This window comes from Indicator indicator, chromosome 34 (assembly GCF_027791375.1).
Source record: "Indicator indicator isolate 239-I01 chromosome 34, UM_Iind_1.1, whole genome shotgun sequence".
Lineage (NCBI taxonomy): Eukaryota > Metazoa > Chordata > Aves > Piciformes > Indicatoridae > Indicator > Indicator indicator.
The window spans coordinates 7,752,728-7,773,078 of NC_072043.1; the positions used below are offsets into that span (position 1 = coordinate 7,752,728).

Here is a 20,351-nt window from a genome sequence, read left to right on the forward strand (position 1 = left end):
TCCTCCCTGGGGGCCTTCACCTCCAGCTGCATGAGCCCCAGCACGGAGCTGCCACTCCAGTTTCTGGTTCCTGCCCCTGAGGAGCCTCACAAAACCTCTTGGGTCTACTGCAGAACTGGCTGCACAGATGTCCCACACTGAGGAACCCTAAGGAAGCAACCTCTGAAGTGGTGGACACCACAGGGTGCATGCTGCAGTGGTGGAGACCTCAGGAGACACAGGTTTGGGAGTCAGGAGCGCGGGAAGGAGGCTCCACTGGTGTTTGTTAGATGAAGGAAGGAGGCTCCATGGTGTGAGCTGAGGGAAGGAGGCTCCATGGTGTGAGCTGAAGGAAGGAGGCTCCATGGTGTGAGCTGAGGGAAGGAGGCTCCATGGTGTGAGCTGAGGGAAGGAGGCTCCATGGAGTGAGCTGAGGGAAGGAGGCTCCATGGAGTGAGCTGAGGGAAGGAGGCTCCATGGTGTGAGCTGATGGAAGGAGGCTCCATGGTGTGAGGCTCCATGGTGTGAGCTCCATGGTGTGAGCTGATGGAAGGAGGCTCCATGGTGTGAGCTGAAGGAAGGAGCTCCATGGTGTGAGCTGATGGAAGGAGGCTCCATGGTGTGAGCTGAAGGAAGGAGGCTCCATGGTGTGAGCTGATGGAAGGAGGCTCCATGGTGTGAGGCTCCATGGTGTGAGCTCCATGGTGTGAGCTGATGGAAGGAGGCTCCATGGCGTGAGGCTCCATGGTGTGAGCTCCATGGTGTGAGCTGATGGAAGGAGGCTCCATGGTGTGAGCTGAAGGAAGGAGGCTCCATGGTGTGAGGCTCCATGGTGTGAGCTCCATGGTGTGAGCTGAAGGAAGGAGGCTTCATGGTGTGAACTGATGGAAGGAGGCTCCATGGTGTGAGGCTCCATGGTGTGAGCTGATGGAAGGAGGCTCCATGGTGTGAGGCTCCATGGTGTGAGCTCCATGGTGTGAGCTGAGGAGGAGGCTTCATGGTGTGAACTGATGGAAGGAGGCTCCATGGTGTGAGGCTCCATGGTGTGAGCTGATGGAAGGAGGCTCCATTGGTGTTTCCCCAAGGGAGGGGAGAGATGCAGGGCCAGGCTCTGCTCAGGGATGTGCTTAGAAGGGTTTGTAGTGTCAGGGTGAGGGACAATGGTTTGGAACTGGAGCAGGGCAGAGTTAGGTTGGACATCAGGAGGAAGTTCTGCACCATGAGGTGGCTGAGACACTGGAACAGATTCCCCAGGGATGTGGTGGAGGCTCCATCCCTGGAGACATTCAAGCTCAGCCTTGCTGTGGCCCTGGGCAGCCTGATCCTGTTGGAGATGTCCCTGCTGCCTGCAGGGGCTTGGACAAGATGACCTTGGGGGGTCCCTTCCAAGCTGATGCATTCTGTGACTCTGTTCTTCTGGGAGGAGGGGCAGATCATGCTCCCAGGAGCTGGTGCTCAGCAGTTCTGAGCACCCAAGGGACCAGCACCCAACAATATTTCCTCTCCACTCATCATGACAAGCAGAGAGGATGGAGGTGGAGCCATCTGCTGTGTGCCAGGGCTGAGCCCACATCCCTCCATCCTGGGCTGCAAGCTGTGGCTCAGGAAGGTTTTGCAGTGTCTAAAGGAAGGAGTTTGGCTTTGGGTGTGGAGTTTGTTTTGTTTTGTTTTTCTCCCCTCATTTTTGCCTTTTTTCCCCTCATTTTCCCCAGCCTCTCCTAAGCTGCTGCCCAGGGGACCTCTTCCTTGGAGCTCCATTTGCCTGTCTCATTTTCTGCTGTAATGGAGATCTATCACAGGGGCTGAGCCCACAACCTGCCAGCAATCCCTTCTCTGCCTCCCAGGGGGGGAAAGCCTCTGCCTGAGTCCCAGGAGCTGGACAGAGGGCTCCTGGTTGGCTCACCCAACACCAAGTCACCTCTCTGTGCCACCTAAGGAGGTCTTTGTGATTTGCCACCTGAAAGTGATCCCTTCAGGGGCTCTGCTTCTACAGCTGGTTGGAGGGAGGAAGTCAGAGAGCTGTGGTCTATGGGGCAGAGGCTGGATGGAAGCCTGGATCCAGGGGAGGCCCTGAGGGGTCAGTACTGGACCAGAGCTGTTCAATATCTTCATCAACCACCTGGCTGAGGGCACAGAGGGCACTGCCAGGCAGTTTGCTGGTGGCACCAAACTGGGAGCAGTGGAGACAGCCCTCAGGCTGTGCTGCCATCCAGCCAGACCTGGACAGGCTGCAGAGCTGGGTGGGGAGAAAGGGAATGGAATCCATTAAGGGCAGGGGAGAGTCTGGCAGCTGGGGAAGGACAACCACATGGAGCAGGAGAGGTTGGGGACTGAGCTGTTGGAGAGCAGTGCAGGGGAAAGGGACCTGAGGGTCCTGGTGGCCAGGATGATGCCCCTGAGCCAGTGATGTGCACAAGAAGGCCAAGGGCAGCCTGGGGTGGGTCAGAAGGGCTGTGGTGAGCAGGTCAGAGAGGTTCTCCTACCCCTCTGCTCTGCTCTGCCCTGCTGAGGCCACATCTGGAATCTTGTGTCCATTTCTGGGCCCCTCAGGTCAGGTAGGACCTCAGGGAAGTGCTTGAGAGAGTCCAGGCCAGAGGCACAGAGCTGCTGCAGGCAGTGGAACATCTCCTGTGAGGACAGCTGAGGGAGCTGGGGCTTGGAGCTGGGAGCAGAGGAGCCTGAGGGCTGCCCTCATGGCTGGGGATAAAGATGTGCAGGGCTGGAGCCAGGCTCTGCTCAGGGATGGCCAAGGACAGCACAAGGGGCACTGGGGGCAAGCTGGAGCAGAGGAGGTGCCCTGGGAACAGGAGGGGAAACTTTGTCCCTGTGAAGGTGCCAGAGGCTGGAGCAGGCTGCCCAGAGAGGTTGTGGAGTCTCCTGCTCTGGAGCCTTTCCAGACCCCTGGATGTGTTCTGGGTGCCCTGCCCTGGGTGCCCTGCTCTGGCAGGGGCTTGGGCTTTAAGGTCCTGATCTTTAAGGGCCTGGTCCTTAAGGTCCCTTCCAACCCAACCCATTCTATGATCCCCTGGGATCACAAACCCAAGCCACCCACTCATGAACCATGGAAGTTCTCATCCCAGAGCAGCTTCTAACAGCAACCTTGGCAGGGACTGCATGAAGCCCACAGCCAAAACTCTTTGCACAGCCCAGGAAGGGAGAAGCAGCTCTTGGGAAGCAGCAAACTTAAGGTGTTTGCATGGTCAGCTCCTCCTCTGGGCACAGCAGGAACCTTCTGACAGCAAAAGAGAGGAACAGGCCCTTCCTGAGGGCCATTTGCCCAGCATCTGCCTTAGCCTGAGATGGATCTCCTCTGGCAGAGGAGGTTCTGTGCCCATCAGGTACAAGGGACACCCACAGCTCACTCCTTAAGACTCAGACATCCACTGCTGAAGCTCAAGTTGAGCTAAAGGCAACACCACAGCCTCAAACCCATCCCCACCCTGCCATCAGATGGGGAAATGTCAGACCCCAGACGTGCTGAGAGCTCCACCCAAAGCAAAGGTTGCTTGGAAACATCAGGAACAGACAGGGCTGGGATGGACTTCATCCCAAAAAGGGTTGTCAAGGCCTGGGGCAGGATGGAGTCTCCATCCCTGGAGGGGTTTCAAAGCTGTGCTGTGGAGATGTGGTGCTGAGGGCCATGGTTTAGTGGTGCCCTGGCAGTGCTGGGGCAGGGCTTGAATTCCAGGATCTGAAAGCTCTCTTGCAACCAAAAAGATTCTGGGATTCCATGGATATGCATCATGGAGAGAGATTCACTGTGGGGTCACCAACTCCTTCTCTGCCATCCCCTGAGGAAGAAACTTCCTTAGGAAGCCTGAGCTCTGTCACAGCTGCCAGATCAAGTTCTGCAGGGGTCAGCAATGTGCCCTGGGGGCCAAGAAGGCCAAGAGGGTCCTGGGGGGCATTCAGACAAATTCCAGCAGAGCCAGGGAGGTTCTCCTCCTCCTCTACTCTGCCCTCCTGGAGCTCCACCTGGAGTATTGCATCCAGTTCTGGGCTCCCCAGGTCAGGAGGGACAGGGAGCCGGGGTGGGTGGGCAGGGAGGAGCTGGGGAGGGTGGGCAGGGAGGGGCCGGGGTGGGTGGGCAGGGAGGGGCTGGGGTGGGTGGGCAGCTCCAGCAGGACCATCTCTGCAGCTGCTCCGAGCATCCTCTGCCCAAGCCCTCTGCTGGCCCAAACCCAGCCCAGCCCCCGGCTCCTCTCTCCCCGGGGGGTCGATGGCTGTGCGGGGGCTGTGCAGGGGAGGGGTCACGCTCCCAGGCCCTCAGTCCTCTCTGCCAGACGAAGGGCAGAGGCTGTCGATACTGGCAGGGCACTGACAACCCTCCCTGCTCCCTCCTGTGACACCTCTCTGGGTCAGCAGGGAGCCCTGAGACCTACAGGGAGAGGCACCTTGGAGCTGCTGCTGCATGGAACCTCCTGAGGTTCAACAAGGCCAAGGGCAAGGTCCTGAGCTGGGTCAGGACAACCCCAGGGTCAGTCCAGGCTGGGGCTGAAGGGCTGCAGAGCAGCCCTGGGAAGGCCTTGGGGGTGCTGGGGGTGCAGAGCTGGACAGGAGCCAGCACCGAGCGCTGCCAGCCCAGCCCCAGCCTGTCCTGGGCTGAGCCCCAGCAGTGTGGGCAGCAGGGGCAGGGAGGGGATTCTGCCCCTCTGCTGTGCTCTGCTCAGACCCCCCCTGCAGTGCTGGGGCAGCTCTGGAGCCCTCAGCACAGCACAGACAGGGAGCTGGGGGAGCAGGGCCAGAGGAGGCCACAGCAATGCTGGCAGGGCTGGAAGCCTCTGCTGGGAGCCAGGCTGAGAGAGTTGGGCTTGGGCAGCCTGCAGAGGAGAAGGCTCCAGGGACACCTTCTGGTGGCCTTGCAGGGCTTGGAGAAAGCTGGGGACAGAGTTTGGAGCAGGACCTGTTGGGCCAGGCCAAGGGGGGATGGTTTGGAAGGCAAAGAGGGAGCTTGAGAGTGGAGAGAAGGGAGAAATGTTTGAGGCTGAGGGTGGGGAGAGCCTGGCCCAGGCTGCCCAGAGAGGTGGGAGCTGCCCCATGGCTGGCAGCAGTGCAGCTCAGGTTGGTTGGGGCTGTGAGCAACCTGCTGTGGTTGGGGATGTCCCTGGGGGCTGCAGGGGGCTGCACTGGGTGAGGAGTCTGGAAGGTCTCTTCCTGCTCAAACCCTTCCATAATTACCAAAGTTCCCTTAATCCAGGAGCTCCACAGGCTCCTGTGTGAGGGGCAGGAGCTGGGCAGAGCCAGTCAGAGGAGCTGGGAAGAGGCTCAAAGCTGCTGGAGGAAGAGGAAAGGCTTTTATCAGCTCTTTGTGCTCGGCATCCATCAGCTGGGAGCAGCCCAGCAGGCTCTGCACAGATACTTCATGTTCAATAAGCACAGGGGTCAGGCCCTCCCCACATCAAGACAAGAAATCACAGATTGGCTCCCAAATCCACCATTAATCATTCCCAACCCTGTCTCTTCCCATTTGCTCTGTGCTCCTTCAGCTTCCAGCACTCAGGTAGGGACACTGTGGCTGCTCCAGGCATGTGAAGCAGGCAGAGCTGGAAGGGAGAGCTGGCATCTGCTGGTGGGGGAAGTTCAAAGAGAACAAGAGAGGCTTCCAGGCACAGCAGTCCTCCTGCAGGACCTGAGCCTGACTCCATGGGGCTGGAGATCAGCTCCTAATTAAGCTACAAAACACAAAACTCTTGCAGCTCTCACCCAAGCCTGGGCTTGAATGAATGTGAGTTGGGGAAGGCTCCTCAAGAGAGGCTTCCAGGCACAGCAATCCTGCAGGACCTGAGCCTGGCTCTGTGGTCACAGGATCAGAGGATGTTAGGGGTTGGAAGGGACCTCCAAAGGTCATCAAATCCAACCCCCCTGCCAGAGCAGGACCAGAGAATGCAGCACAGGTCACACAGGAACACATCCAGATGGGGCTGGAAAGGCTCCAGAGCAGGAGACTCCACAACCTCTCTGGGCAGCCTGCTCCAGGGCTCTGTGATCCTCCCAGTGCAGAAGTTCCTCCTCCTGTTGAGGTGGAACCTCCTGGGCTGCAGTTTCCATCCACTGCCCCTTGGCCTGTCCCAGGGTGCAAGTGAGCAGAGCCTGTCCCTGTCCCCTCCCTCCTGACCCCCAGCCCTCAGCTCTTGATAGACATTGATCAGATCCCTCTCAGCCTTCTCCTCTCCACACTGAACAGCCCCAGGGCTCTCAGCCTCTCCTCCCCAGGCAGTGCTGCAGTCCCTTCAGCATCCTTGGAGCCCTCCCTTGGCCTCTCTCCAGCAGATCCCTGTCCCTGCTGACCTGGGAAGCCCAGAGCTGGATGCAGTATTCCAGGTGAGGTGTTCCTGATTAACCTACAGGACACAAAACTCTGCTCCTATCACCCAAGCCTGGGCCCCAGGGCTACAGTGAAGATGAATTTTGGCAGACTCCTCATCAAATGGGGTCCAATCTTATTCTACATCTTCATTGATGGCCTGGATGGGAGGACAGAATGGAGAGGAGAGGAAATGGCCTGAAACTGGCCAGGGGAGGGTTAGGTTGGAGATAAGGAACAATTTTGGGATCCAAGAAGGATCCAAGAAGGATGTTGGGGGGGTGGAGGACAACAGAGGGCAACAGAGCTGGGGAAGGGTCTGGAGAAGAGGGCTGGGGAGGAGCAGCTGAGGGAGCTGGGGGTGTTGAGCCTGGAGAAGAGGAGGCTGAGGGAGACCTCATTGCTCTCTGCAGCTCCCTGCAAGGAAGCTGGAGCCAGGTGGGGCTTGGGCTCTGTTCCCTAGGCTCAGGTGATAGAGGGAGAGGAAATGGGCTGAAACTGTAGCAGGGGAGGCTTAGGTTGGAGATGAGGAACAATTTCTTTGCTGGAGGAGTGGTCAGGGATTGGCACAGGCTGCCCAGGGAGGTGGTGGAGTCCCCACCCCTGGAAGTGTCCCAGAACCTTGTGGCCATGGCACTTGGGGCCATGGTTTTGTGTCCATGGTGGGGTTGGGTTGGTGTTGGGCTGGATGCTCTCTGAAGGCTTTTCCAACCCAACCCAGCCTCTGATTCTTTGTCTTTCCACCCTCTGCTATCCCAAGGAGCCAGCTCAGAGTGCTGTAAGCTTAAGCTGCTCAGACATGACATCAAATATTTAGGTGAGCTGGGAGCTGTGCTGATTGTTTGATGTTGCTCTCACTCTCAGCAGACCCAGTTGCTGTTTTGCCACTCTCAGTATTCCCAGCAGAGGAGGCAGCTCTGTGAAGACCCAAACTTCTTCAAGGAGAAGGGAAGGATCACAGCTGCATGGCTGCTTCTCTGCTGCTCTGAACTGACAGCTTCCTCCAGACCCTGCTTTGGGCTGGGCTTTGGCACTCAGGGAGAAAGATTGATGTGGAAAAGGAATACTTGAGGTGGTTCCAGGCTGGAATGATTTATAGATATCTGAGGGCAGGGGGTCAGGAGGGAAGGGACAGGGACAGGCTCTGCTCACTTGCACCCTGGGATAGGACAAGGAGTAAGGGATATAAACTCCAATTCAGGAGGTTCCACCTCAACAGGAGGAGGAACTTCTGCACTGGGAGGGTGCCAGAGCCCTGGAGCAGGCTGCCCAGAGAGGTTGTGGAGTCTCCTGCTCTGGAGCCTTTCCAGCCCCATCTGGATGTGTTCCTGTGTGACCTGTGCTGGATTCTGTGGTCTTGCTCTGGCAGGGGGGTTGGACTTGCTGACCTTTGGAAATCCCTTCCAACCCCTAACATCCTCTGATCCTGTGACCCATCCCATGGTTTCTCCTTGCAGTGCAGCATTGCTCACAGCTGCTGCAAACTGGCCTTGCCCAGGTCATGTCCTCTTGGCTTTCATAGAATCCTGGTTGTGGTGCTGCCAGATCATGGAATCACAGCATGGGTTGGGTTGGGTTGGGTTGGAAGGGACCTTACAGATCATCCAGTTTCAACTCCCCTGCCATAAGGAGGAAGACCTCCTACTAGCCCAGGCTGCTTAAGGCCCATCCAACCTGGCCTTGAACGCTTCCAGGCTTGGAGCCTCCACAACCTCCCTGGGCAGCCTGTTCCAGTGTCTCCCCATCCTCATGGGGAAGGATTTCTTCCTAATCTCCAGTCTCAATCCAGCTTCTTCCAGCTCAAAGCCAATGTCCCTCATCCACAGCCTCCCTGGGCAACCTGTGCCAGTCTCTCCCCAGTCTCACTCTCAACAATTCCTTCCTCATCTCCACTCTCAATCTCCCCTCTCCCAGCTCAAAGCCATTGTTCCTCATCCTGCCACTCCCAGCCCTTGTCCAAAGTCCCTCCCCAGCTCTCCTGGAGTCCCTTCAGGTCCTGGAAGGCTGCTTTGAGGTCTGCCTGGAGCCTTCTCTTCTCCAGGCTGAACAACCCCAACTCTCCCAGCCTGTCCCCACAGCAGAGCTTCTCCAACCCTCTGATTGTCTTCATGGCCTCCTCTGGACCCTAACTCTTGATTTTTCAGAGCAAACTCCAGTGAGGAGCAGGAAAGCCTGTAAGCACAGAGGTCTCAAGCTGCCAGCCATTGTTTGGGTGATGGAAACATCTTCCCCTGCCCTGCAGGGGAGGTCTGGAAAGAGAGATTGGAATCAAATGAAAAATGAAGAGAGGAGAAGGGCTGGGACAGAACATGAAGCAGCTTGGCACTGAGGTGACCTCCTCTTCTCCTGTCCCTGGCTTCTGCCAGCTTGCAAGAGAGGAGCCCTCACTTCAGATGAAGTGAGTCTGTAGCAATAAATGATTCATGGTGACTTCAGGAAGGTTCCTGTCTGATGGGACACACCTGAAGGCAAAATTAATATCAGTAGAAGGCTGTGGAAGGGGAGGAGACAGGGGGCTGAGAACCTCAAAAGGTGACTCTACAAGCTAATTGCCTATCAATAATTCACCTGAAGCCTCTGGAAGTAGCTTCTGTGCTTCCCCCATGGTCTTCTCAGCCTGGTTGTCTCCAGCAACATCTCAGCTGTGCCAAGCTGCAGAATCAGTGGTGCAGAGGAGCCTGGTGGGACCAGGCAGGGCTGGAGGTATCACTCCTCATGCTGGGAGCACCACAGACCATGACAGGCTTGGGATGCTCCTGCCAAGATGCCAGTGGTGGAGTGCAACCACACAACCATCCAGCATCCCCAGCACCATCTGCTTCATTTGATCTCAGCTCCTCCATCCTGCTAGCACTGCACATTCTGTCTACCCCTGGCCATCAAGGGATGAGGCTTAATAATGGAGTTGGGAAGCAGCTGCAAGGAGAAGGAGCTGGGAGTGCCCCTGGGGGTCAAGAAGGTGCCCAGGAGCAGCAATGTGGGCTGGGGGCCAAGAAGGCCAAGGGTGTCCTGGGGGCATGGAGAAGAGTGTGGGCAGCAGGGCAAGGGAGGTTCTGCTGCCCCTCTGCTCTGCTCTGCCCTGCTGAGGCCACAGCTGCAGTCCTGGGGGCAGTTCTGTGCTCCCCACTTGCAGAGGGACAGAGAAGTGCTGGAGAGAGTCCAGGGGAGGCTGGGAAGCTGCTGAGGGGCCTGGAGCAGCTGTGTGAGGAGCAAAGGCTGAGAGCCCTGGGGCTGAGAGCCTGCAGAAGAGCAGCCCCAGAGGGCATCTGAGCAATGCTCAGCAAGAGCTAAAGGGCCCCTGGGGGGCAAGAGGCTGTGGCCAGACTCTGCTGAGTGGTGCCCAGGGCCAGGCCAAGGGGCACTGGGCACAGAGTGGAGCCCAGGAGGTTGGAGGTGAAGAGGAGGAGAAAGTTGTTTGTTGTGAGGGTGCTGGAGGGCTGGAGCAGGCTGCCCAGAGAGGTTGTGGAGTGTCCTTGTGTGGAGAGCTTCCAACCCCCCCTGGGCATTGTGCCCCTGGGCAAGCTGCTGTGGGTGCCCTGCTGGAGCAGAGCTTGGACTGGATGAGCTCCAGAGGTCCCTTCCCATCTCACCATGCTGGGGTTCTGGATTGATCTTGTCCTTCCAACTGTCAGGAATGTTGATGCTGTAGCAGGGGTGCATGGCTGGAGCTCCCTTCCTGCCCTCACCCTGCTGGGCTCCTGGGTGCCTCTGCTGCCAGCTCAGCAGGACGAGCCTGGGCTCCCCTCTTCCCCTCCCCGGGAAGCCAACTCCTCTCTTCAAAGCTGCTCCTGGCTTGGCTGCCTGTGAGCTGTGGGAGCTCAGCACTAATTATTGTGGCTGCAGATCCCATCCTGCCTTGCTGGGGCCTCTGCTTGCTTCACGCTCCCCCGGGTGGGGAAGGCTCCCGAAGCCATCCCTGTGGCTGCTGCAGCTCAGCAGCTGCAGATCCTAACCACACACATCTGCTGGCCATGGGGACCTCCTGTGCCTGCCCTGCCTGCTCCCAGCTTTGATGGAGGCCTGGAGGGACCTCTCCAGCAGTTCCACCCTGAGTGTTTGCTTTGCGCTTCCTCTCCGCTGCTGCCTCTTGATTTCATTTTCAAATCACTCCAAGTCCTCGCCAGGCTCCTGCTTTGTTTAATTAATGCCCCAGCTTAGCTAAATAGATCATAAATTAAGCAGCCCTGCCATGAAGTGATGGTACCAGGTAGCAAACAGCCCTCTGGTGGCTTCCCTGAGGCTGCCAGGCTTGAGCTCCCCTGACGAATTGCTGCCTTGACATCCTTTGCTTGAGGAGGCAGTGGATGGATCCTCATCTCCCCAGTCCCATCTCATCATCTTCATCAGCCACTGGAGCACAGAGCTGCAGCTTCTTCCTCAGACAATGTGGGGAAAACCTGGGCTGCAGCCAGAGGAGTGTGGGCAGAGGGCAGGAGAGGAGATTCTGCCCCTGGGCTCTGCTCTGCTCAGACCTCACCTCCAATCCTGCCTCCAGCTCTGGTGTTCCCAGCAGGAGAAGGACTCAGAGCTGTGGAGAGAGGCCAGAGGGGGTCACAAAGATGCTCCAAGGGCTGGAGCAGCTCTGCTGTGAGCACAGGCTGAGGGAGCTGGGGGGGTGCAGCCTGCAGAGGAGAAGGCTCCAGGGGGACCCCAGAGCTGCCTGCCAGGACCTGAAGGGATCCTGCAGGAAGGCTGCAGAGAGACTTTTGCTGAGGGTGTCTGAGACAGGCCAAAGGGGAATGGTTTGGAGCTGAGGCAGAGCAGGGATAGAGTGGAGCTGAGGAAGTTCTTCAGCAGGAGGGAGGTGAGACTCTGGCACAGGCTGCCCAGGGAGGCTGTGGCTGCCTCCTGCCTGGAGGTGTTCAGTGCCAGGCTGGATGAGACCTTGAGCAGCTGAGTCCAGCTGAGAGGTGTCCCTGGGCATGGCAGGGGTTGGAACTGGATGACCTTTAAGGTGTTTTCCCACCCAACCCATCCTCTGATCCTGTCACCACCTCTGCTCCAGTCAGCTGCTCAGGATGTGGGGGCTGCAGCTCACTTGCCAAGGAGCATCCCTGGCAAGGTCTCTGCCCAAAAGAGCTGTCAGGGTCGCTGCCACATGTCAGCCAACAGCCATGGCATGAGCAGGAGAGAACTCAGTGTCCCCAGACAAACCCAGTGGGTCCCACTTGACCCCCAGGAACATGTCCTGGTAGGCAAGAAATCACAGAATGGTTGTGGCTGGAAGAGACCTTTCAGGCCATGGAGTCCCCCCCAGCTTTGGGATGGGTCCCAACTTGAATATATCCAGGAGACTCCACAAGGAAAAGCTCTTCCCTGCTGCTGATGGCACTGACAGGCCCAGTCTGTCTGACTATTTGGAATTCCAGGGCTCTGGCATGCTCTGTTCCACTACAGTGGAGGCTGTAGATCAGAACAGGATGAGACAACAGCTTCAATATTTCATCAGCAGTCGGTGTAGCTCCATGCCTGAGCAGGGCAGCAGGAGGCAGCAGCCCCAGGAAGCTCTTGTCAGACATGAATGACAGCAGCTGGAGACTGAACTGGGAGGCACTGGGGGATTCCCTGATACCCAGGAAGTGGAAAAGCTGGCAGGAAAGGACAAGGCAGCACCAAGCCAGGCAAAAAAAAAAAAACAAAACAAAACACCCTGAGTGAGCCAGGGAATGGCTGTGTGGGGAAGAGAACTCTGAGACCATCAACTCCAACCCTGACCCAGGCCTGCCAGGGCACCACTGAACCAGGGCCCTCAGCATGACCTCTCCAGGGCTTTGAAAACTCTCCAGGGATGGGAACTCCACCACTGCTCTGGGCTGCCTTTTCCAGGGCCTGGAAACCCTCAAGGGGAAGAAATTGTTCCTCATGGCAAACCTGAACCTGCCCTGGGGCAACCTGAGGCCATTTCCTCTTGTCCTGTCCCTTGTTCCTTGGGAGCAGAGCCCAACCCCCACCTGGCTCCAGCCTCCTTGCAGGGAGCTGCAGAGAGCAATGAGGTCTCCCTCAGCCTCCTCTTCTCCAGGCTCAACACCCCCAGCTCCCTCAGCTGCTCCTCCCCAGCCCTCTTCTCCAGACCCTTCCCCAGCTTCCTTGCCCTTCTCTGCTCCTGCTCCAGCCTCTCAATGTCCTTCTGGCAGTCAGGAGCCCAAAACTGAAGCCAGCACTCAGTGTGCAGCCTCAGCAGTGCCCAGTCCAGGGGCACAATCCCTGCCCTGCTCCTGCTGCCCACACCATTGCTGCTCCAGCCCAGGCTGCTGGTGCCCTTCTTGCCCACCTGAGCACTCCCTGGCTCATGTTCAGATGGCTGTCCCCCAGCACCCCCAGGCCCTTTTCCTCCAGGCAAGTTTCCAGCCACTGTGTCCCAGCCTGGAGGTTGCATGGGGTTGGTGTGACCCAAGGGCAGGACCCAATACATTTAAAGTGAAAAATGTGGTACCAAAGGGTTCAGAGCTCCATTTTCTCACCCATGGCGCTCAAGACCAGAGGAGGCCACAAAGATGCTCCAAGGGCTGGAGCAGCTCTGCTGTGAGCACAGGCTGAGGGAGCTGGGGGGGTGCAGCCTGCAGAGGAGAAGGCTCCAGGGACACCCCAGAGCTGCCTGCCAGGACCTGAAGGGATCCTGCAGGAAGGCTGCAGAGAGACTTTTGCTGAGGGTGTCTGAGACAGGCCAAGGGGGAATGGATTGGAGCTGAGGCAGAGCAGGGTTAGAGTGGAGCTGAGGAAGAAGTTGTTCAGCAGGAGGGAGGTGAGACTCTGGCACAGGCTGCTCAGGGAGGCTGTGGCTGCCTCCTGCCTGGGGGTGTTGAAGGCCAGGCTGGATGAGACCTTGAGCAGCCTGGGCTAGCTGAGAGGTGTCCCTGGGCATGGCAGGGAGGTTGCAGTCGATAACCTCTGAGGTCCCTTCCACTCTGAGCCCTTCTCTGCTTCCAAGCTGCTCTGCGGTGCACCCTCCCTCGTCCAGGGAGGAAAGCCCTCTGCAGATACAAGCTGCTGAACACGGGCAGTCGATGTAGCAATTAGCAGCTGCCGTCTCTGCTCACACAAACATCCCCTCCCCACGCCCTGTCAGCCCCCAGCTCTCAACGATTTCCTTTTGATCCCTGCCAGCGAGGCTCTGCTCCGTGCCGGCGCCGCCGCTCGCTGCGCCTGGCCGCCCGCCCCTGCCCGGGGACCCGATGCGTGTGGAAATCTTTAGCTCTAATTAAATAACAGCACTGCCTTTGTCTGCCTCCTCGGCAGCAGGAGGGAGCTCAGGAGAAGGAGGGGAAGGTGAGACAGCTTTGTGCTAAGAGGGGAAAGTTTTTTCCTTCCTGACAGCCTCCTTCTGCTCTGTGTCTGTGGGGTTGAGCAGAAGGAAGGATCAGAAAGGAGCTCATCATTAAGGGCAGGGAAGGAAGAGATGGGGGTTGGGTTTTGGGGGGAAGGTGATGGGGAGAGATTAGCAGACAGAGAGGAAAAGGCAAAACAGGGATGGGAACTCGTTGGTCCAACCCTGAACCCAGCACTGCCAGGGCACCACCAAACCAGGGCCCTCAGCACCAACAGCTCCACAGCTTTGAAACCCCCCCCAGGGATGTGAACTCCACCTCTCACCTGGGCATCCTGCTCCAGGCCTTGACAAGCTATTGGGGAAAGAAATTGTCCCTCATGCCCAATCCTTCTATCCCTGAAGGGTTCTTCTTCACCTTCTCTGGCACCACCTCCATCCTGGGATGTCTCACAGCTGCAGCTCTGCCGTGAGCTCTCCAAACCACGTTGCCAGCCCATCAGCAAAGCCCTTCAGCCCCCATCTCCCACCCAAAAAAAAAGTCTTCCCAAGCTGTTGGGAGCCATCTCCTGTTTGCCATCCCATGTCACACCCTCCTGTGCTGCTCCTGGGCAAGATTAACCACTGAGAAAGGCTCAGCCCTGCTCCCCAGCCAGCTTCCACGCTGCAGTGGTTGGGGTCAAGAGGCACCCACATGGCTCTCATGGTGGATTGAGAGAATCACAGAACTGTCAGGGTTGGAAGGGAGCTCAAGGCTCAGCCAGTTCCAACCCCCCTGCCATGGGCAGGGACACCTCACACCACAGCAGGTTGCTCACAGCCACATCCAGCCTGGCTGCAAAACCCTCCAGGGATGAGGCTTCCACCACCTCCCTGGGCAACCTCTGCCAGTCTCTCACCACCCTCATGGGGAACAACTTCTTCCTAACATCCAATCTCAGTCTCCTCACTTCTACTTTTGCTCCATCCCCCCCAGTCCTATCACTCCCTGACACCCTCAAAAGTCCCTCCCCAGCTTTCTTGGAGCCTCCTTCAGATGCTGGAAGGCCACCAGAAGGTCTCCTGGGAGCCTTCTCCTCTCCAGCCTGCACAACCCCAACTCTCTCAGGCTGTCTCCAGAGCAGAGCAGCTCCAGCCCTCTGCCCCTCCTCTGCACAAGAGATGGATCTGGTTCTCCTGAGCAGGATTTGCTCAGGAGCTTGCCCCCTGCAGCACCTGGATTTGCTCTGCTGTGTAGCAGCAGAGAGGTTGAGCTCTGGGTCATTTGCAGCACTGAGCTGTGTGCAGGGTTTGCTGTGCTCTCCTCTGTGATCTCTCAAAAGCAGAGGCTCTGCTCAAGCCTTCATGGAGCTGCTTGGGTTGCACTGGAAGGTCCCAAGAAGGTCTCCTGGGAGCCTTCTCCTCTCCAGACTGCACAACCCCAACTTACTCATTTCCATTCCTCTTCATTTAGCAACAAAACATTCTCCAAAAGTCTTCACCACAGGCATGAGGACAAAAAAAAAAACCAAAAAACCAAACCCCAAAACCCACCCCAAGTGCTCATGAAGCTGCTGGGGGGGGGATGGGACTCACCCAGAACTGTCAGCCTGGCAGGGCGGGAGCGGATGGCAGCCTGGATGGCCTGGCACTCATAGACAGCATCATCCTGCAGGTCAGCCCTCAGGATCTTCAGGTGGTGCTCTCCAGACAGGTGGTCTCCTACCACCAGATAGCGTGGGTAACCTGCAGGGCACAGCACAGGGTCAGCAGGGAGGGGGGAGAGAGCCTGGGGCCAGGCTCAGGTGCAGAGGGACAGAGAAGTGCTGGAGAGAGTCCAGGGGAGGCTGGGAAGCTGCTGAGGGGCCTGGAGCAGCTGTGTGAGGAGCAAAGGCTGAGAGCCCTGGGGCTGAGAGCCTGCAGAAGAGCAGCCCCAGAGGGCATCTGAGCAATGCTCAGCAAGAGCTAAAGGGCCCCTGGGGGGCAAGAGGCTGTGGCCAGACTCTGCTGAGTGGTGCCCAGGGCCAGGCCAAGGGGCACTGGGCACAGAGTGGAGCCCAGGAGGTTGGAGGTGAAGAGGAGGAGAAAGTTGTTTGTTGTGAGGGTGCTGGAGGGCTGGAGCAGGCTGCCCAGAGACGTTGTGGAGTGTCCTTGTGTGGAGAGCTTCCAACCCCCCCTGGGCATTGTGCCCCTGGGCAAGCTGCTGTGGCTGCCCTGCTTTGGGAGTGGGGTTGGACTGGATGAGCTCCAGAGGCCCCTTCCAAGCCCTAACCATGCTGGGATCAAGTGAGTGTGGGTTCAGAATCCACAGGACCCATCCAGTAGCCAGGCAGCTTGTCCCTGTCCTCAGCAGTCAGCCCAGGACAAGAGAGAGGCCATCCAAAAGTGGGGAGGCAACTGTAGGTCTGCAGGAGCTCAGAAAAGAAGGAGCTGGTGAAGGAATTCCCAAGTACTTGAGTGGAGCTGCTCTGACCCAGCCATGTGGAGAGCTCTTGTGGGGAAAGGACAGAACCACTAAGGTTGGAAAAGCCCTCAGGGATCATCCAGTCCAACACCAACCCAACCCCACCACGGCCCCAAGAGCCATGGCCACAGGGTTCTGGAACACCTCCAGGGCTGAGGACTCCACCACCTCCCTGGGCAGCCTCTGCCAACCCCTGACCACTCCTCCAGCAAAGAAATTGTTCCTCATCTCCAAACTAACCCTCCCCTGGTGCAGCTTGAGGCCAATTCCTCTTCTCCTGTCATTAGTTCCTTGGACCACACCAGCCTCACCACAGCCTCCTCTCAGGGAGCTGCAGAGAGCAATGAGGTCTCCCCTCAGCCTCCTCTTCTGCAGGCTCAACACCCCCAGGGCCCTCAGCCTCTCCTGTGTCTGGTAGTTGTGGCACAGAGCTTTGAGAAGCAGCTGAAGTCCTGGCTGCTTGCTCAGGCACGGCTGAGAAATGAGTAATTAATTGTTGGATGGAAAAAAACCCAAAAGACAAAAAGGAAAAAATGCTCTTTAGAGAAGGAGCAGGGCCCATGGAGACCGAGTCACAGAAATCATCTCCTGCTTTCTGAATGATTGTGCCCCTGGACTGGGCACTGCTGAGGCTGCACCTTGAGCCCTGGGTTCAGGTTTGGGCTCCTGACTGCCAGAAGGACATTGAGAGGCTGGAGCAGGAGCAGAGAAGGGCAAGGAAGCTGGGGAAGGGTCTGGAGAAGAGGGCTGGGGAGGAGCAGCTGAGGGAGCTGGGGGTGTTGAGCCTGGAGAAGAGGAGGCTGAGGGAGACCTCATTGCTCTCTGCAGCTCCCTGATTAGAGCTTCATCCAATCCTGTTTACACTGGGTGTTGAAGCTCTCTTTCAACCACAACATTCCCCTGTGAAATATTTGACTGCAAATGAGCATTTTGCAGAAAGCTACCTTGAGCAAAGTGCAGAATTTCTCCACTGCTGCTCCAGAGCCTTCAGCAGCTGCAGTCAAGCCTCAGCCACTGTGCATGGAGGGGATTCAGGGAAGGGAGGTCTGAGACACCAGAGAATCCCAAACTGCTTTGGGTGGGAAGGGACCTTTCAAGGTCATCTAAAAGAACCCCCCAGGGACATCCCCAACCACAGCAGGTTGCTCACAGCCCCAACCAACCTGAGCTGCACTGCTGCCAGCCATGGGGCAGCTCCCACCTCTCTGGGCAGCCTGGGCCAGGCTCTCCCCACCCTCAGCCTCAAACATTTTCCCTTCTCTCCACTCTCAAGCTCCCTCTTTGCCTTCCAAACCATCCCCCCTTGGCCTGGCCCAACAGGTCCTGCTCCAAACTCTGTCCCCAGCTTTCTCCAAGGCCTGCAAGGCCACCAGAAGGTGTCCCTGGAGCCTTCTCCTCTGCAGGCTGCCCAAGCCCAACTCTCTCAGCCTGGCTCCCAGCAGAGGCTTCCAGCCCTGCCAGCATTGCTGTGGCCTCCTCTGGCCCTGCAGAATTTCATCACCAAGCTGTCATTTGCCAAAGCACAGCTTCAGGAAGCCTCAAGTGCTGGGGGGCTGCAGCAGAGGCAACAAACCTTCCCCCAGAGCACAGAGCCATTCCCGGTTTGCTTGCTTGGGTTTTTTGAGCAGGTCAGAAGAGACTCTTCCAACCCTTACAACTCCCAAGTCACCTGAGCCCAGAGCAAGGCTTTGGGAGGCTCGGGACACCCCTGCAGGAAGCTTTTGCTTTGCTTCAGGTCAGAGGGAATCAAGGCTTGGTTTGTTCCACTGTTCAAGAGTCACATTCGAGCTGGATGGCAAACTGAAAACCCTTCCCTCACAGAATCCCAGAAGTCATCCCTCTGCCACTTTGCTCTGCTCTGGGGAGATCTCACCTGGAGTTCTGTGTCCAGCTCTGGAGCCTTCAATATAGGAAGGGCCTGGAGCTGAATGGAGAGGGTCCAGAGGAGGACACAAAGATGATCAAGGGTTTGGAACACCTCTGCTGTGGGGACAGGCTGAGAGAGTTGGAGCTGTTCAGCCTGGAGAAGAGAAGGCTCCAGGCAGACCTCAGAGCAACCTTCCAGTACCTGAAGGGAGCTCCAAGAAGGCTGCAGAGGAATTGATCCCAAAGGCCTGCAGGGACAGGACCAGGGACAATGGTTTGGAATGAGAGCAGAGCAGATTGAGATTGGATGTGAGGAAGAAGTTCTGCAGCAGGAGGCTGCTGGAACACTGCAGCAGGTTGCCCAGGGAGGTGGTTGAGGCTCCATCCCTGGAGATATTCCAGGGGAGGCTGGACAGGGCTGTGGGCAACCTGCTCCAGGGGAGGATGTCCCTGCTGCCTGCAGGGGTTGGACTGGGTGAGATCTGGAGGTCCCTTCCAACCCATTCTATGATTCTATGATTCAGTAGGCAGAGCCCTGCAAGCTCCCCCAGCCCAAGCCTCGACCCAGCACTGAAGGCTCAGCACCAAACCATGTCCCTAAGCACCAGCTCCACACGGGGCTGCAACACCCCCAGGGAGGGTGACTCCAGCACTGCCCTGCCCAGACCATTCCAAGCTTTGGGAACCCTTCCAGAGCAGAATATTTCCTAGCACCTCGAAGTAACTCCTGGGGCTGTTGGTGAGGGGGGAGGATCCTGTTCTGCTGGCTGGGGGAGGGCAGGATGGAGACTTACTGGAGAGGTCCCTGCCCACGCCGAGGGCCAGCCCGTCCTTGATCCAGAGCACGATGCCATTGTACTCGGGGATGGCACACAGCAGGGTCACAGCCTGCCCTGCCACCACCACCTGGTCCTGGGGCTGCTGCGTGAAGGACGAAGCCTGACCTGCAGAGGAAAGGAGAAGAAGGCTGTCAGCTCTCATGGAGGCACAGCAGGGCTCACAGCTCACCTGCTGCAGCCTCCTGCCATGCCCAGGGACACCTCTCAGCTGGACTCAGCTGCTCAAGGTCTCATCCAGCCTGGCACTGAACACCCCCAGGCAGGAGGCAGCCACAGCCTCCCTGGGCAGCCTGTGCCAGAGTCTCACCTCCCTCCTGCTGAACAACTTCTTCCTCAGCTCCACTCTATCCCTGCTCTGCCTCAGCTCCAAACCATTCCCCTTTGGCCTGTCTCAGACACCCTCAGCAAAAGTCTCTCTGCAGCCTTCCTGCAGGATCCCTTCAGGTCCTGGCAGGCAGCTCTCAGGTCCCCCTGGAGCCTTCTCCTCTCCAGGCTGCACCCCCCCAGCTCCCTCAGCCTGTGCTCACAGCAGAGCTGCTCCAGCCCTTGGAGCATCTTTGTGGCCTCCTCTGGCCTCTCTCCAGCAGCTCTGTGTCCTTCTCCTGCTGGGAACACCAGAGCTGGAGGCAGGATTGGAGGTGAGGTCTGAGCAGAGCAGAGCCTAGGGGCAGAATCCCCTCTGCCGCCCTCTGCCCACACTGCTCTGGCTGCAGCCCAGCACACAGCTGCCTGAGGGCTGCAGGAGGTCACTGCTGGCTCCTGGGGAGCTGCTCAGCACCCAGCATCCCCAAGGCTCTTTCTTAAGGGCTGCTCTCAACCCACTCTGCACCCAGCCTGGAATTGGCCCAAGCCAGCTGTAGGACCTTGCAGTGTGACTTTGGTGAACCTCAAATCAGGAGGTGCAGTTAGGGACCTGTTAAAACCACTCAGCAAACAGCTGAGGAGCAGGGCAAGAAGCTCTTGGACATCAGGAACAAGCTCTTTACTGTGGGTGTGGTGGAACAGGTTGCCCAGAGAGGTGGTGGAGACCCCATCCCTGGAGACATTCAAGGAGAAGCTTGCCAGGGCTCTGAGCAGCTTGCTGTAGTTGTGGCCATCCCTGCTCACTGCAAGCCCTTGGGCTACATGTTCATGGCAGGGATTGGGACTGGATGATCTTTCACGTCCCTTCCAACCCAACCCAACCCAACCCAACCCAACCCATTCTGGGGTGCTATGATTTAATCATAGAATCACAGAATCAGTCAGGATTGGAAGGGATCACAAGGATCATCCAGTTCCAACTCCCCTGCCACAGGGAGCACCTGAGGAGCACAGTCACACCTGAATCCTGCTCTGAATTTGGACATAAAGAGATGTGCCCAAGGGGCTCAAGGGCATCCTGGGCTGCATCAAGAGAAGAGTGGCCAGCAGCAGGGCTAGGGAGGTTCTCTTCCTCCTCTCCTCTGCTCTGCTGAGACCACAGCTGGAATACTGTGCCCAGTTCTGGGCTCTTCACTTCCAGAGGGACAGAGACCTGCTGGAGAGAGTCCAACAAAGGCTGTGAGGATGCTGAAGGGACTGGAACCTCTGTGTGAGGAGGAAGGGCTGAGAGCCCTGGGGCTGCTTGGTCTGGAGAAGACTGAGGAGAAGTCCTTAATAATGTTTTATAAATAT

The 20,351-nt window shown here is 57.8% G+C and overlaps 1 protein-coding gene across 1 annotated transcript in view; it reads right to left on the bottom strand.

Annotated features, from left to right (window-relative positions):
• KIRREL3 (kirre like nephrin family adhesion molecule 3) overlaps positions 1-18,837 on the bottom strand; it is a 104,437-nt gene extending 85,600 nt beyond the window's left edge. The window contains exons 1-2 of the mRNA XM_054395578.1: positions 18,651-18,837; positions 15,123-15,272 (exon numbers count right to left, since the gene is read on the bottom strand). Coding sequence (XP_054251553.1) covers positions 15,123-15,272; positions 18,651-18,837 — 337 coding nt within the window. The remainder of the gene's footprint in view (positions 1-15,122; positions 15,273-18,650) is intronic.
• Between the last annotated feature and the right edge of the window lie 1,514 nt (positions 18,838-20,351).